The following is a 15,831-nucleotide window of genomic DNA, read 5'->3' on the forward strand; positions in this document are numbered from 1 at the left end:
CTCAGACCCCCAGCCTACAGGCAGCTCCCCCTCCCCCTCCCGTGGGTCTGCAGATACTCCGGGTGGAGTTTCCTTTTTCGGCCTCCTGGGAGCAGAGCCCTGAGGGTACAGAGCAGCAGAGAGGGAGGGGGGACCCCTTCAGCTACCTTTGAGGCTCACTTCCCATCCTTCTGAAGCTCTGGTTCCAGGGCAGCCAAGAAGGAATCAATAGTGGGCTCTGGGAGTTTCCATTGCGGCTCAGCAGTTTAAGGACCCAGTGTTGTCTCTGTGAGGATGCGGGTTTGAACCCTGGCCTCACTCAGTGAGTTAAGGACTGGCATTGCCACAAGCAGCTGCAGCACCTATTCTATTCAACCCCTAGCCTGGGAACTTCCATATACTGCAGGTGTGGCCATAAAAAGAGAAAAAAAAAAAAAAAAGAATGGGCTCTGATTGCCTTGGGCGGGGGTCGGGGGGGGAGGAAGGGGGACGGATGGAGAGTTTGGGTTGGTAGATGTAAACTATCACATTCAGAATGGATAAGCAGTGAGGTCCTACTGTACAGCACAGGGAACTATATCCAATCTCTTGGGGTAGACCATGATGGAAGATTGTATGAGAAAAGACTGTTTCTATGTATGTGTGACTAGGTCACTTTGCTGAGCAGAAGAAATTGACACAACGCTGTAAATCAACTATATGCTAATTTAAAAAAAAAAAAAAAGAATGGGCTCTGGGAATCGTGGGACCAGCAGCCATCCCACCCCCCACTCTGGCTTTATACCTCCCACCCTCCCTCCATCCTCCGCATTCCCTCCCTTCTTTCTCCTTTCCTCCTTCATTTCCTTCTTCCCTGAAGCGGAGGGGTGGGTTCTGAGGTGACAGCCCGTTCCCCTCCTCCTGGAGGACTGAATGGAGAAGAGATACAATGGACGGAGGCCCCCTACTCCTGCACGCATCTCCATGTGACCAGCCGGATGCTCCCAGGGAAGGGCAAAGCCACAGTCCCAGGATGGCTGACTCCTGCTCTGTCCCTCAGGGTTCTGGAACGGCAACCCAGATGATGACTTCAGGATGCCCAATGGCTCTACTCTTTCCCCACGGAGCTCCGAGGAGACCCTTTTTCAGTATGGAATGACCTGTGAGTCTGGTCCTCAGAGTCCTCGGGTAGATGGGCAGGGCTGCTGCATGGTCTCCCTCAGGCCTGTGGGAACCAGACCTCTGTCCTTTGTGAGAGAGGGGTAGAAAGGAAGAGATCTAAAGATGCTGATGTTACCCCCAGATTTGTCCCCTCTGTCCCCAACCCACCTGTGCCTCTCTACCTGGGAGAGGGGACAAGGGAGGTGGGTGGCCCTCAGTCACTAGAGTGAGGATTTCCAGACTCAGAAGCTGGAAGTCACTCTGTCTCTCCACGTCCCTCTGCCCCAACCCCAAACCATATTAGGGTAAGGGGTGGACACAACAGACATACAGCCAGAGGCCCACCCTGGTATCACCACCATCATGCCTTGTGTGTTTTAGGGGAGATCAACGGAACCAGCCTCCTTGGCAAGAGGAATGACCATGTGTCTTATAACTTCACCCCTGTCTTCCTTTCACAACTTCGGGGAAACAAGTCCTTGAATAAAAGTTTGACTTCCAAGTGTAATGGAGATGAACAATGCATCTATGATGCCCTGGCCACAGAAAATGCAAACCTTGGAGAGCACACTATGCGGCTCTTTCGAAGCTACCAGCAGATGAATGCTACCTTGAGTGAGTGGTGTGAGGCTCGGGGAGGTGTGTGCAGAGTTAGGGGGCAGATGAGGAGCCCCTCTTCCAAGACACCCCTTAAGCTACACATTTTTTCCTAAAGTTATTCAACATTTTAATCCCCTCCTAAACATAACATAAATTTTTGGGGGGCCACACCCATGGCATGTGGAAGTTCCCAAGCGGGGAATCGAACCTGCCCCACAGCAGTGACCCAAGCTGCTGCAGTGACAATGCAGGATCCTTAACCTGTTGCACCACAAAGAGAACTCCTAAGCTACACATTTTTTAATTTAGCCGATTATTTTGCTCATGTTGTCCCTCTGCTCAAATCCTCCCCTGACTCCCCAGCTCACTCTATCCTTATGACAACCTTCAAATCAAAGCCCTGTGCACTCCAGCCCCACTGCCTCTCCACACTCTTCTCCTAGAACTTCTAGAACCTCGCTCCCTCCACTGCATCCCCACTGCTTCTTCATGTTCTTCAAATATGCCAGGCTCGCCCCCGACTCTGAGACTCTGCACATGCTCTGTTCTCTTTGCCTAGAACACCTTCCCCCAGACAGCCACAGGTCGCTCCTCACCTCCTTCAAGTCTCTATTAAATGCCACCCTCTCAGCAGTGCCTTTCTTGGCTAACTTGTCTAAAGCTTCACCTTCACTCACACTTCCTATTTGCCTTCCCTGATTTATTTTTTCTCTTTAGCATCTATAACTATCTAACGTATTTTCTAATTGTAGCAGGTCTTTTTATTATTTGTTCATTGCTATGCCCTTACGACCTAGAATAATGCCAGCCATAGAGTAGGTGCTCAATAAATATTTGCTAAGTGACTGACTGAATGAATGAATGAACAACAGAATGGAAATACCAGGGCTCCAAATCCAGAGACCAGTGGAAAATTTTTACTCTCTCTTTCTACTTCCTGACAATGTAATGTCCACTTAGATATAACCCTCAGTGTTTCCAGCCCTCCTCCAAAGGTAAAATTCCACAATGGCCTGAACAGCTCTGTCCTCTGATCACTTCATACCATGCCCTGCATAACTTTCTCACCAGGAAAGAACCTGAAATGAATCTTGTTTGGGGAGAAAATAAAGAGAGAGTAAAGATTTGGCTGGGTGGGCAATACAACAATGACCTGCTCTGCATAGATGCAAGAGCAGGTGCATAGACTATTTCCTGCTTCTGGAGGTGGGTCCCAGCCCTGGGAAGGCCTCACACAAGCGAGAAGACTAGAGAGAGATAAAGGAGGCCCAGAAGGCAGGAAATATCCTGCCCCAGACCCTGACCCCTTCTTTGTGTCTCAGATCAGTACCCGCCCTCCATCAAGGGTCCTGATGTGGTGAAAACCTATATGGGACAGGCCAGCCTTGTTAATTACACCAGCAGCTCTGAGAACGTCACATTCACTCTCAGACACAACTGCACTGACTTCAATCTCTCTGGTAAGAATGCTCGGCTGGGGCAGTTAGTGGTTGAGGTCTGAGTCAAGCTTTGGGTAATTTTGCGTTATTATACTCTGTGCAACTTCATGTCACCTTTCATTGGAATATCCAGGACCAACATTACCCAGGAATGATCCATATAAATCAAATAGATTCCCCCCAGAGATTAATAGTGATCTGGCCAGCTAGCTCGACTGACTCCAGGCTGATTCAAAGATCATTTCTTCTCATTCTTATAATATTGCAAAATCATCTTTATGAAATCACCAAGTTATTAGAATAAATTTTTCTTTGTCTTTTTGTCTTTTTAGGGCTGCACTGGCAGCATATGGAGGTTTCCAGGCTAGGGGTCAAATCAGAGCTGTAGCTGCCAACATACACCACAGCCACAGCAACATGGGATCCTTAACCCACTGAGCAAGGCCAGGGATCTAACCCACAACCTCATGGTTCCTAGTTGGATTCGTTTCCACTGCGCCACAACGGGAACTCCTAGAATAAATATAGCAATTAAAAAGTACTAATTTAAAACATTTGCACATCTATTAAAAGAAGGATATCATATGGAATAAGATTTAAAGAAATACAAATACCTTCATTTGGTAACTTTCTCACAATTTTGATGTTTGTCAACCATGTTTACCTAACTTTGCCCCTCCTTGCCTGCTTTTCTGTACTGGGCCCAAGCAGTTTCACTTTCCCTCTCAGTGATGGTGTGGAGACCCCATTTCAGAACGGGAACCATGATCTGGGTCAAGAGTCAAAGCCCACAGGTTACAGCTTGCCTTTTAGGGCCAGCCCTAATTAAGCTGGTGACTGCTCTTTGCTAAGCCAGAGCCCTTAGGGACCTTGCTCTGAGCACCTCTCTGCCTCTCTTTCTCTGTGCATAAGAAGAGACTGCATTGTCTGCACCCTGTGCTCCATGTGGCATGCTCCCTAGTGCCTAATCAATGGCATCAGGAGACTCACTCCTCCACTGGGCTCCTATCCTGAAGAGGGAGGTCCTGGAAGTGACTCTCATCTGCTCCCACCCATCAGCTCTTCTCAATCCACTGTTTTAAGGAGATGTCCCTATTTTCTTGAAAAACATAAGACAGGTTGAATCAAAAGAGTCCTTATTGATACACAGCAGTGTTTCCCTGTAGCCTGGGGTCTGGTCAAAGGTCCAGGAAATGAGAGCAAGTGGGTGAGGGATGAGGCTGCTGTGAAGCTGAGGTCAGTCTGGCCTGAAGTGTAGCCTGAGTAAATGTTGGGAAGATCCTGGCCTTCACCCTCCATGGCTCTCCCCCCCACCATATCCCATCCTAGTGCAGGTCCAGGCAGGGTTACCCTTTGGGGGCTTTGGGGAGGTGGGGGGCAACCACCTTCCTCTCATGGAGTTCTACCCTAGAATCACTTAGTTGGGCTGGTGCCACCTCCAGGTTGGAGCGTGATCCAACAGAAACTAGAAACTAGCCTTGCTCAAGGAAATGCCTAGTAAGATTGGAGGGGTGGTCTGACAGGGGTGGGGGACGTCCAGCATCAGCACTTGAGGTATTAGATGCCAGGATGTGTCAGGCAGCAGAGGAGATGAGGCTCCCAGCTCTCAAAATGATCTGTCTTCCCTGGGGGCAGAGAATGGGACGTTGCTATGGACACCACAGTCACTGGAACCATGTCCTCTGGAGATTCTGGCAAGAAGTGCCAAGGATGACTTGTCATCTGTACTCAAGCCAAGAATGGTGGTCTGCACTTGCCAGGCAGAGAGCCAGTGTTTATATAACCAGAACGATCGGGTGGGCAATTCCTCCCTGGAGGTGAGTGTGGGAGAGGGTGGGAGGTCGGTCTCTGTGTTGAGGGGAGGGAAGGGAAGTGGGAATTGAAGGGATGTTGTCATTCAGCCCCTCTGTCCTAATGTGTGTGTTGGGAGGTGGGTGGAGCTGTGGTAGGTGAGTAGGGCAGATACCAATTTTGGGCCACAAACATAAGAAATAGGACTTTCTTTAGTGCTTATAGGTCAACTGAATTTTTACCTCCCAGCTCCCATCCAGCCAGGCTAGCAGGAAACTTCCACCTCAGCCTTTCTTTGAGTTGCTCAGTGGTTTCTAGCTCCACTGTTCTGGAACGAGACAATGAAGTGTGGGGTGGGAGGAGGTCCATGTGGCCCCTGGGGGGCCTGAGTCTCCATGGATCACAGCTTCTTCATCCCATCAGATGTAGGGAGATGCTCTGTGGCTTCTGGGCCTTACTTGGATATAGGAAACCTCCTTTAAAGTGGCTTAGGGTCCCATGTGCCTAGAAGCAGTGCACAGCCATTTCTTTGGGGCCTCATCGTCATCTTGGGAAGAGAGGTACAGGCCCCCTCTGATTTTAACACCTGTAAAATCCTATTTTTCCCTTTTACTCTCTTCCAACTAAAAGAAGCATCTCTTTGGCAGTTTAGAGAAAATCCTTCTCCATTCAAGTTTCTAGCCAAGATACTTGGCCTAAGTCCATGAATCTGGCCCTATCTGCCTTTTTTTTTTTTTAATGGCCACGCCCACAGTGTATGGGTGTGACCATTAAAAAAAAAAAAAAAAAAGAACACTTCTGGGCCAGGGATTGAATCTGAGCCACAGCTCCAGCAATACCAAATCCTTTAACTCACTGTGCCTGTCTGGAGATTGAACCCACACCTCTGCAGTGACCCAAGCTGCTGCAGCCAGATTCTTATCTCACTGCACTATAGCAGGAACTCCCCCTACCTGCTTCTTAAAAAAAAAAAAAAATTCTTGTTGTTGTGAAAGGGGAGCGGGAAAAGACAGGCTTTGACTTGCAATACTGCACCCCATTCTTCAACCCCTTACATACACACACACCCTCCTTATGAAACATGAACACAGAATTCTGACTTGAAAGGGACAGAGGTGGGGGAGTCCAGGAGGCAGAAAAAGAAAAAAAAAAATCAGAGTGGAGAAAGGAGGGATTAAAATCAATATATTATTTTAGATTTCCCAAGATATCCCTTCTTGGCAGTAGGAAGTGTTGAAGGGCTCCATTTCAGGGAGCTTTCCAGGGCCGTCTCAGTAGAGGAGTTAGAGAGACCCGGAGCTTGGTAAAGTTTCCGAAGGGTTTCCCTCCCTGTGCCCTTGCTCTGGTGGCCATGTGCTCTTTCAGAAGGTTCTATCTTGGAGTTCCCATTGTGGCTCAGCAGAAACGAGTCTGACGAGCATTCAAGAGGACACAGCTTCGATCCCTGGCCTTGTTCAATGGGGTTAAAGATCCAGCATTGCCCTGAGCTGTGGTGTAGGTCGCAGCTGTAGCTCTGATTGGATCCCTAGCCTGGGAACCTCCATATGTCACAGATGCAGCCCTAAAAAGACAAAAAAAAAAAAAAAAAAAAAAAAAAAGAAAAGAAAGAAAGAAAGAAACAGAAGAAGAAGGTGGCTCTGTCTTCTTCGAAGTCAGCAAGGGAAGGGAAAGCAGGACACTACAGCTCGTGTGGGATACAGCTCTCCAGAAAGAATAGAATATTTATTTATTTCGCCCCTGCCTTATTCTAGAAAGGAATTCAGTCCAGGAGAGAAGGTGTGAGAGGGAAGAGGCTTGAGGTCCCAGGGCAGGGGCCAGGCAGAGGGCTCTGGGGAAATGATGGCCCAGGGAGGCCACCCAGCCTGGAGGATTGATCAGCCTTTGGGCAGGGACGTGGAGGCCCAGGGTCTGGTCCAAAAGGTGCTCAGTGATACTGACAGAAGACAAGGACCTGAGTCCATGGGTTCTCAGACCAGAGGAGTTGGTACAGCTACACCCAGAAGCCCTTGATGGTTCGGCTTCCTGGCGGCCCAGTGATCAGCAACCCATTCCAGATGGCCGGCTGCAAGTGTGACGGGAACACCTTTGGCCGCTACTGCAACCACTCCAAGGACCCCTGTGATGAGCCGTGCTTCCCGAATGTGAAGTGCATTTCCGGGAAGGGCTGCGAGGCCTGCCCGACAACCCTGACTGGGGATGGACGTCACTGTGCACGTGAGCTGGGGACAGGGCCTTGGCAGGAGGAGGTTCTGGGGACGGGGCCTAAACAGCCAAGGGCAAACCATTTCTCCCCGCTTTCCAGCAAGTCTTTAGAATGTTCAGTAAAGGGGGCTATGGTAAGGAGGTAAAGAGGGGAGGGGAGGGTGTGAGGCCAAAGGAGAAGAGATGGTCCAGGCATGGGGGAGGGGCCAGAGTACAGCAGCCCCAAGGCAATGATGGGGGAAACCAGGGCAAAAGACTGGAGACAGGAGGGGACTTCCAGCAGCACCCAGGGGACCAGAGGTAAGCTGGCTCCTGGGGGTTTCCAGAGATGCAAGGCCCAGGGCCTCTGCATTCTCCAGTCAGGACACTGGCGGCAGGGTGGGGTGGGGGGTCTGCCATGGGCATCTAGCAGCAGGAATGCCTTGTCTTCCCTTTGAGTCCTCCATCCACCATCTGTTCCTTGACCTCTGAGCCACTGGAGTCATGGGTGGCATCATGGTGACATCTTCACTGAGCCCCCTAAAACACTCAAATGAAATCTAGAAACCACTGCATCTTCTGAGCACAGCCCAGATTGGAGAAGCACAGCCTTATAAAGGCCGAAAAGGGGATGGAAGTGAGGAAAGCAGGCTGGTGGGCCTTTCTCCTCCCAGCCTTTTGGGTCCTTTCCTGATGGGGAGGGTCTAACAACACTCCATTACCTCAGCAGAAGTGGGAGAACCCCTACCTGGCAGAGGAAAAAGGGTTGTCTGGCAAAGAAATGTCTGGAAAAGGGAGAAAGATGGTTTGGGGTTCAGAGTGGCCCACCCGCAGAACACAGTTTAAGTGAGCTTTGCAGGGAAAAACCCAACCCTCTCCTGGGAGCAGCTTTCTCTGGCTGGCGGCTGCCCCTGCTGCCCAGTGTGGTGTAGCAGACTGTCTGCTCCCTCTGCAGCTCTCAACAGCTTTTTCAACTGTTGGAACAAGACCTGCCCTGAGAATTACTGCTACAACCAGGGTCGCTGCTACATCTCCCAGTCTCTGACCTGCGAGCCCGCCTGCACCTGCCCCCCAGCCTTCATGGAAGACACCCGCTGCTTCCTGGCTGGAAAAAATTTCACTCCAACCATCCTTCCAGGTACAGCCAGATACCCTGCCATCCCCACTCCACACGTCTCTTAACTTGGGGGAAGATGGGGGACTCTGAGGGCCAGGCTCAGTCCCTCAAACTCACAGGACAGAACTCCAAATCTCTCTCGTGTGCTCGTAAGTTGTAGGCTGTGGGAGTGAGTGGGGGGCAGCTGTCACACCACAAACCACAGGCCTGAGCAGTCTGCTGAGAAAAGACTGAAGGGGACCTCACAGCTCAGCGAGACAAGAGTCAGGCCAGCCTTGATCACAGGGTGAGGTCAGCAGACCTGGCCATTTCTGATTCTTCTGGTGACTTTCTGTGACTGTAGAAGAGGGCAGTCTTCTTGGGCTGTCCTCCTTGGCTAAGTCTGGGTAAACCTGTGAGGTGACTATGAATCTGCTTCTTCCCTCTCCAGAGCTTCCCCCAAGGCTCATCCAGCTCTTGCTCAGTGAAGAAGAAAATGCCTCCCAAGCAGATGTCAATGCCACGGTCAGTGCTGCAGGCTAGCTCTGGGTGGGGAGGCAGTTCTTGGCAGATTCTTATCCATGGCTTGTACGTTCTGCATCTCATCATCCATCTAGACTCAACTGCCAGAGGTGGCTAGAGCCTCCTGCCCCAGGGGGGTGGGGGTGAGGGAGGCAGGGAGGCCCAGGTCAGAGACCTCCAAAGGGCTGTGAATGACCATCTCACAATGAACAGAATCTGGGGGCAGGGAGAGGGGGGCAAGTCAACACAGCCTCACCTCTCCTTCTGAGCATCCCTCGAGACCTGCTCTTGGGCACTATATGGAAGAAACACAAGAGGGCATTTCACCTCCAGGAAGCCTTCCCTGAATTCCCCAAGGGAACTGGGGGCTCCTTCTTCTTGGCTCCCACACCCCTGTTGATTCTGCAGTCACAGGCAAAGTAGCACAATTGTTGAGTTACTGAGGCTCTAGAATCCTACCTGGGTTCACATCCTGGCAGTACCACTCACTAGAGCAGGTATGATAATTAGACAAATTATTTGATCTCCCATCTATGAAAACAAAAGTAATAATAGTACTCATGTCAATGGGTTGTGTCAAAGTTGAAAGGATAATATATGTAAAGCACTTAGCACAGTGCCTGAAACACAATACATTCAAAAATTATCAAAATAACTATTGTTGCTGCTGCTACTGCTACTACTGCTACAGCAGCAGCATTCTGGGATCTCTATGGTAAAGGCTGTTGACATTTATCTACTGCACCAGACTATGGATCTTTGAGTATGGGCTGTTTCTAAGTCACACTGACACACACACCCCCCACCCCAACACACACATCTGACCATCCCCCAGGTCTGGCTAAATATAATTGATGTTCATTCAGATATGGGGAGAGGGTGAGTCAGGGATCAGAGGCAAGGTAGGGGCTGTTCATTTCAGATTCTCGCTTTGTGACTGGAACTGGGGTGAGGTTACGTAAAGTTCTACACTCACCAACAAACTTCCATTAAGTAGGGACCCATGCCAGTCACCAGTAGAGGCTTTCGGAGCGGGGATGCAGAAATAGATAAGAAACATTCTGAGATTTCCCATCATGGCTCAGTGGGTAACAAATCTGACTAGGAACCATGGGGTTGTGGGTTTGATCCCTGGCCTTGCTCAGTGGGTTAAGGATCCGGCATTGCCGTGAGCTGTGGTGCAGGTTGCAGACATGGCTCGGATCCCACGTTGCTGTGGCTCTAGCGTAGGCCAGTGGCTACAGCTCCCATTTGACCCCTAGCCTGGGAACCTCCATATGCTGCGGGAGCAGCCCAAGAAATGGAAAAAATACGAAAAAAAAAAAATTCTGGTGGTCCTGGGGCTCACATTCAAAGAAGGAAACTGGGGTGGAGGGGTGTTCCCATTGTGGCTCAGTGGTAACGAACTCAACTAGTATCCATAAGGATGCAAGTTTGATCCCTGGCTTCACTCAGTGGGTTAAGGATCTGGCGTTGCCATGAGCTGTGGTGTAGACTGACAGCTGCAGCTCCGATTCAACCCCTAGCCTGGGAACTTTCCATATGCCATGGGTGTGGCCCTAAAAAAAAAGACAAAAAAAAAAGAAGAAGAAGAAGGAGGAGGAAACACGGATGAATACATGCACAAAAGTGGGAAAGGTCTCCTCTCTGGACTGGACCTCACCCCCACTTCCACCCCCACCCCAACCCCCACCCTCTGCCCTAGGTGGCTTATAGACTGGGGAACCTGGATGTGCGGGCCTTTCTCCGGAACAGACAAGTGGAACGAGTGTAAGTGGGACTGCCCCCACCTGGGCCCCTGTCCTTCCCTACACCCCTCACCCCTCGGCCCCTCACTGTGCCCCTCTCACACAGTGAACTCCCAGCAATACCGGCGTCAGGAAACTTCCTTCAATACTGGAAAGTCATCTCGGAGTTCCAGTACCGCCCTGGGGGCCCTGTCATTGACTTCCTGAATACCCGGCTGCTGGACGCAGTGGTGGAGGCATTCTTATCCCAGGCCTCACAGAGGAGATGGAAGAGAAGTGAGGAGCCCAGGAACAACGTGGTCTTCCAACCCATCTCCAGGAGAGATGTGCTCAGTGTGATGGCTGGTGAGTCACTATCTCGTGGACAGCAGCAAGGATAGCTGAGGGAGCGGTCAAGCAGAGGGAGCCTGCCACAGATCTCAGGCCCACACAAACCCATGGCTGAAGTGTATTCTACAGCAGGCCACAGATAAGAAGGAAGTAAATTTAGGGGGGTTTTGTTTGTAGTTTTTAAGAGAAATTGGGAACCTTTTACCCACCAGCCTTCTAGATTCAGGAACAGGAGCACAAAGTACTGCTTGATGAATCCCCACGTGTACAGTTTCACAGAGCAACTGCTCCAACTGCTGCTTTCCTGACCATTGCTGCTAATGGTTTTCTTTCTATAAAATTGTTAATGATTTGGTTAACATTTATTTTATAAATATAAACAAGGACATTGTTTTTGCCTTTGCCTTTGCCTCCACCTGGAGATATAAAGTTGAAGGCTGGAGACCTGGCCCAGGGGCAGAACTATCACCTCCTTGAAAGAGCGTGACCCTGTGCAAAAGTCCATCCCCAGTCAAGGCCTCAACACCCTCATCTGGAAAAGGAGGTGGGATGTCTGAGGTCCCTTTCAGCTCTGACAGCCTCTAATTATCCCAGAAGGGGAATGAGGTAGGTTGGCAAACTTGCCAGCGAAGGAAAGGAATAGCCCACCCTGTCTTATGAGTGGGGCAGAGAACAGGACAGTGGCCATGCCAAATGCCACAGAAGGTGCTGTGTTACCTGGGCCTAGGGCCAAGCAAGAGCTTCTTCTAGAATCCAGGCTAAACTCCCTCCCTTCCAGGGGCAACAATGAGAAATCCTCCAAACTACTATGGTATGTGTGGTAGGGAGGCAGTGTTGGGGATAAGGGAATAAATACTCCAGACTTGACTGTGCCTTTTCTTAGAGAAAACAAACCAACAAAACCCCCACAATTTTTATTATGCAAGTACAATATGTTTTGTGTTTAGGACACAGAAGTTAACAGAAAAAAAATCACCTGTATTCTAATCCCCAGAGACAAATCCCCTTTGCACATACTCTGCTAAATTCTCTTTTATGCATAGGACACTTCATATATCAACAAAGGGATCAAATCATACCTAATGTTTGATAACCTCTCCATTACTTTAACTGTGAACATATTACCTTGTACATTGTATTCACATTCTGATTTGATATATTATTTTATGTCTTAAATAGTGTGTTTTAATATATTTTAAATAGAATGTTTTTAAATATTTTTAAATATTTTAAATAGAATAGTGACTGTTACACTGAAGGCTTACTATGTCAGGCACTGTGCTAAATACTGTGCATATATTACCTCATTTAAACTGTACAGTAAGGTAGTTTCCTTTTAAAAATAAGGAAGGAAGTTCCCGTTGTGGCTCAGCAGTAACAAGCCCAGCTAGTATCCATGAGGATGCAGGTTCGATTCCTGGCCTCCATCAGTGGGTTAAGGATCTGGTGTTGCCATGAGCTGTGGTGTAGGTCGCAGATATGTTTGGATCCTGTGTTGCTGTGGCTGTGGCTGTAGCATAGGCTGCCAGCTATAGCTCCTATTCAACCCCTAGCCAGGGAACTTCCATATGCCACAGGTGTGACCCTAAAAAGCAAAATAAATAAATAAAATAAAAGGAAATATAAAATAAAAAATATAAGGAAACTTATAACATAAAATATAAAATAAAGAAATAAAGAAACTGAAGGAATTCTCTTGTGGCACAGCAGGTGAAGGATCCAGTGTAGTCACTGTAGAGGCTTAGGTTGCTGCTGTGGTGCAGGTTCAATCCCTGGCCTAGGAACTTCCACATGCTATAGGCAGACCAAAATTTAAACAAAAAATTTTTTTTTCTTTTTGCCATTTGGGCCGCTCCCTCGGCATATGGAGGTTCCCAGGCTAGGGGTTGAATCAGAGCTGTAACTGCCGGCCTACACCAGAGCCACAGCAATGCAGGATCCGAGCCGTGTCTGCAATCTACACCACAGCTCACAGCAATGCCAAATCCTTAACCCACTGAGCAAGGCCAGAGATCGAACCCGAAACCCCATCGTTCCCAGTTGGATTCGTTAACCACTGAGCCACCACGGGAACTCCAATAAAGATTTTTAATAAAAAAATAAGGAAATTGAGGCTGAAAGAGTTAAGAAACTTCCCCAAAATAACACAACTAGTTAGTAGTAGAGTTTGAATTTCAACTCAGGTCTAGTAGAGTTCAAAGCATATGCTCTTAACCAATGCACTTTTCATACTGTGGTCCTCATCCATTGCACAATATTCTTTATTTAACAAAACCACTTCTGGGAGCTCTCGTTGTGGCTCAGCGTGTTAAGAACCTGACTAGTATCCAAAAGGTTTCGGGGTCTATCCCTGGCCTCGCCCAGTTGGTTGGGGATCCAGTATTGCAGCAAGCTGTGGTATAGGTTGCAGATGCAGCTCAGATCTGGCATTGCTGTGGCTGTGGCTGTGGCTTTGGCTGGCAGCTGCAGCTCCAATTCAACCCCTAGCCTGGGAACTTCCATATGCCGCTAGTGTGGCCCTAAAAAACAAACAAAGCCACTTCTGCTTATTGTTGCTCTTATAAACAATGCTGCTATGGATTTCCATGAATATATGTAGTTTTTGTGTGTTTCCAACTATTTCTCAGGATGAGTGCCTAAAATGGAATTCTTGACAGAAAAGGTATAGATTTGGTGTAAATCCATTGGTTTCCATTTTGCTTGTGTCCTATCTGACAGTGAATGTGAGCACACTGAAAAATTACTTCCAATGTAACGGCTACAAGGACTACAACCTGGTTTTCAGCCCGGAGAGAGGCTTCACCTGTGTGTCCCCGTGCAGTAGGGGCTACTGTGAGAATGGAGGCCGGTGCCAGCACCTACCCGAGGGGCCCCAATGCAGGTGAGCAGGGTGGGGGCAGGAGGTGGAGGGCAGTGCCAGAGAATCCAAGCTGCAAGGAGTCTGGAAATGCCATGGTACCTCACAGCGCCTGAAAATGTAGGGTGGTTCCCTCTGTAATCGAGAGAAAGGGGATCAGAGAAAAAAGGACAGAGGAAAAGAAGATATGAGTGCCTACATTTGTGGAGAATAAAGATGCTGTATAACCTTTGCACCTCAAACCAGCAAATGGATAGCTAGATATGACCATTTTAAAACGCAACTTAGAAATGATAAGGAATCTGACTACGGTACCCAGTAAGTTAAGTTACAGGATAGTGGGTTCCAAAGCCAAACTCTTCCACCTGATTTTGCTTCTTGGGTCATGGACAGCCTACTATCTCCTTGTGGAAAAGGAACCCACTGTCCTGTATCTAGGCCCTGTCCTGGCCCACCTTAAGAGTCCCAGAAAGGGGAGGCCCTCTCAAACTGGTGCCCTCTGTCCCCTTGGTTCATCAACTGGTCTGAGGGGCTCCGGTGAGTGGAGGGCACTAAGTTCTGGGCATGCTAAGGAGAAGGGCAGTGCCTCCTGGCGCTCTTGTCACATCAGTGCCCTCCGTCTGCCTATGGCCCTACTACAGTCGCAGAGGGGCTCAGCCCTCTCACCTCCCAGGTCTAAGAAGGCAGCGGGTGGAGCGCAGCGTTGGGGGCTGGGTGCAGCTTTCTGGGAGCTAGGTTGGGTTTGTGACTTTGTGTGCTCACCTGCGGCCAACTCCGCCTCCACCTCCACCCCCCACCCATGCCCCGCTGTAGGGGTGGAGCTGACCCCAAGTGAATTCACTACCAGCCCACCTAGGTTGCTCAGTGGCCTCGGTTTAGCACCGCTTGCTGCCTGCCTGCCTGCAGGGGGACTGACCTCATCCCTTCCCCAGAGAGGGACCCAGCCTGTTGTAGAAAAATCTCCTCTGGCTGGGCTGAGAGCAGGGGTGGGGAGGCTAAGGGCCAGCCTCCCCATCCCCACACCCCGCTGCTGACCGGTCCTCTCTCTCTCTGTCTCCAGCTGTGTGCCCTTTTCCATCTACATGCCCTGGGGCCAGCGCTGTGAGCACCTGAGCATGAAACTTGGCGCCTTCTTCGGAATCCTCTTTGGAGCTCTGGGCGCCCTCTTGCTGATGGGGGTCGCCTTGTTCGTGTTCCTGCACTTCAGATACTTCTCTGGGACCCATTACTCCCTGGACGGAGACCTGAGGTCTGAAAGCTGAGGCCTTGCCCCACACAGGTGGCTCTGTCCTAGGATACCTCAGGGCCCACCCCAGTCCACCCGCACACACTTTTTCAGGCACCTTGATTTGGTCGAGATTGGAAAGAGAAAAGTGACTGATGGCAGTTCAGGGTTCTTCAAGAAGAATGAAAAACAGGAATAAAAACAGTCATAAAAACAAGACCATACCTTATCAGTATAATAGACACAGGCTGACAGGAAGAGGCCATATAGGCCTGCTACATAAATGGTAGATTCTCACACAGACACACAAAGAAGACACACCTACAGAACACGTATGTACACACACCAGAGTTGAAGGGGTGATGGCTCTAAATTAAAAACCAGAATACATTTACACACAAAACTCTCTGGTTTACTTCTAATTAAAGTCTATTTAACTAAAAATCCCTCTGACTTTTTGTGTCTCCCAAAGCCATGGATTTCATTCATGATTTTCCTCTGGTGGCTGAAGGGCTTGGCACAGTGGGTGGAAGAGCAGAGGTGAGCTGGATTCAGCCCTGCATCAGCTCTCAGTTACTGCATATTGGAAAGCTCGGTTGCTCCAGCCCAGACCTGGATCCTTGCTTCCTCCTCCATCTCACTTTCTTCCACTCCCCCCATCACAAGCCAAGGCCTGGCCCTCTGAGGAGGATGATAAAGACACCCCCATATGGAGTTTTCCCAACCATCTCCCAGTAACCTCTCCTGGCTTGCTGGTCTCTGCCCATCAGTTTCAAGAGGATAAATTTTTTTTTTTTTTTTTTTTTGCTTTTTAGGGCCTCACCTGTGGGATATGGAGGTTCCCAGGCTAGGGGTCAAATCAGAGCTGCAGCTGCTGGCCTACGCCACAGCCAGAGCAATGTAGGGTCTGAGCCAAGTCTGTG

At 49.5% G+C, this 15,831-nt stretch overlaps 1 protein-coding gene across 4 annotated transcripts in view; it reads left to right on the top strand.

Moving 5' to 3' along the window:
- The window catches only part of MUC4 (mucin 4, cell surface associated), a 57,621-nt gene extending 42,268 nt beyond the window's left edge, over nt 1-15,353 (top strand). For all 4 annotated transcript variants that reach the window (XM_047790119.1, XM_047790091.1, XM_047790101.1 and 1 more), the window contains 11 exons: nt 1,019-1,120; nt 1,501-1,734; nt 3,042-3,179; nt 4,794-4,975; nt 7,004-7,163; nt 8,086-8,268; nt 8,678-8,751; nt 10,454-10,518; nt 10,603-10,841; nt 13,545-13,707; nt 14,744-15,353. In XM_047790119.1, the coding sequence (XP_047646075.1) occupies nt 1,019-1,120; nt 1,501-1,734; nt 3,042-3,179; nt 4,794-4,975; nt 7,004-7,163; nt 8,086-8,268; nt 8,678-8,751; nt 10,454-10,518; nt 10,603-10,841; nt 13,545-13,707; nt 14,744-14,945 (1,742 nt within the window). In that variant the 3' untranslated portion in view covers nt 14,946-15,353. The remainder of the gene's footprint in view (nt 1-1,018; nt 1,121-1,500; nt 1,735-3,041; nt 3,180-4,793; nt 4,976-7,003; nt 7,164-8,085; nt 8,269-8,677; nt 8,752-10,453; nt 10,519-10,602; nt 10,842-13,544; nt 13,708-14,743) is intronic.
- Nucleotides 15,354-15,831: the final 478 nt, after the last annotated feature.

Source organism: Phacochoerus africanus, chromosome 1 (genome assembly GCF_016906955.1).
Source record: "Phacochoerus africanus isolate WHEZ1 chromosome 1, ROS_Pafr_v1, whole genome shotgun sequence".
Classification (NCBI taxonomy): Eukaryota; Metazoa; Chordata; class Mammalia; order Artiodactyla; family Suidae; genus Phacochoerus; species Phacochoerus africanus.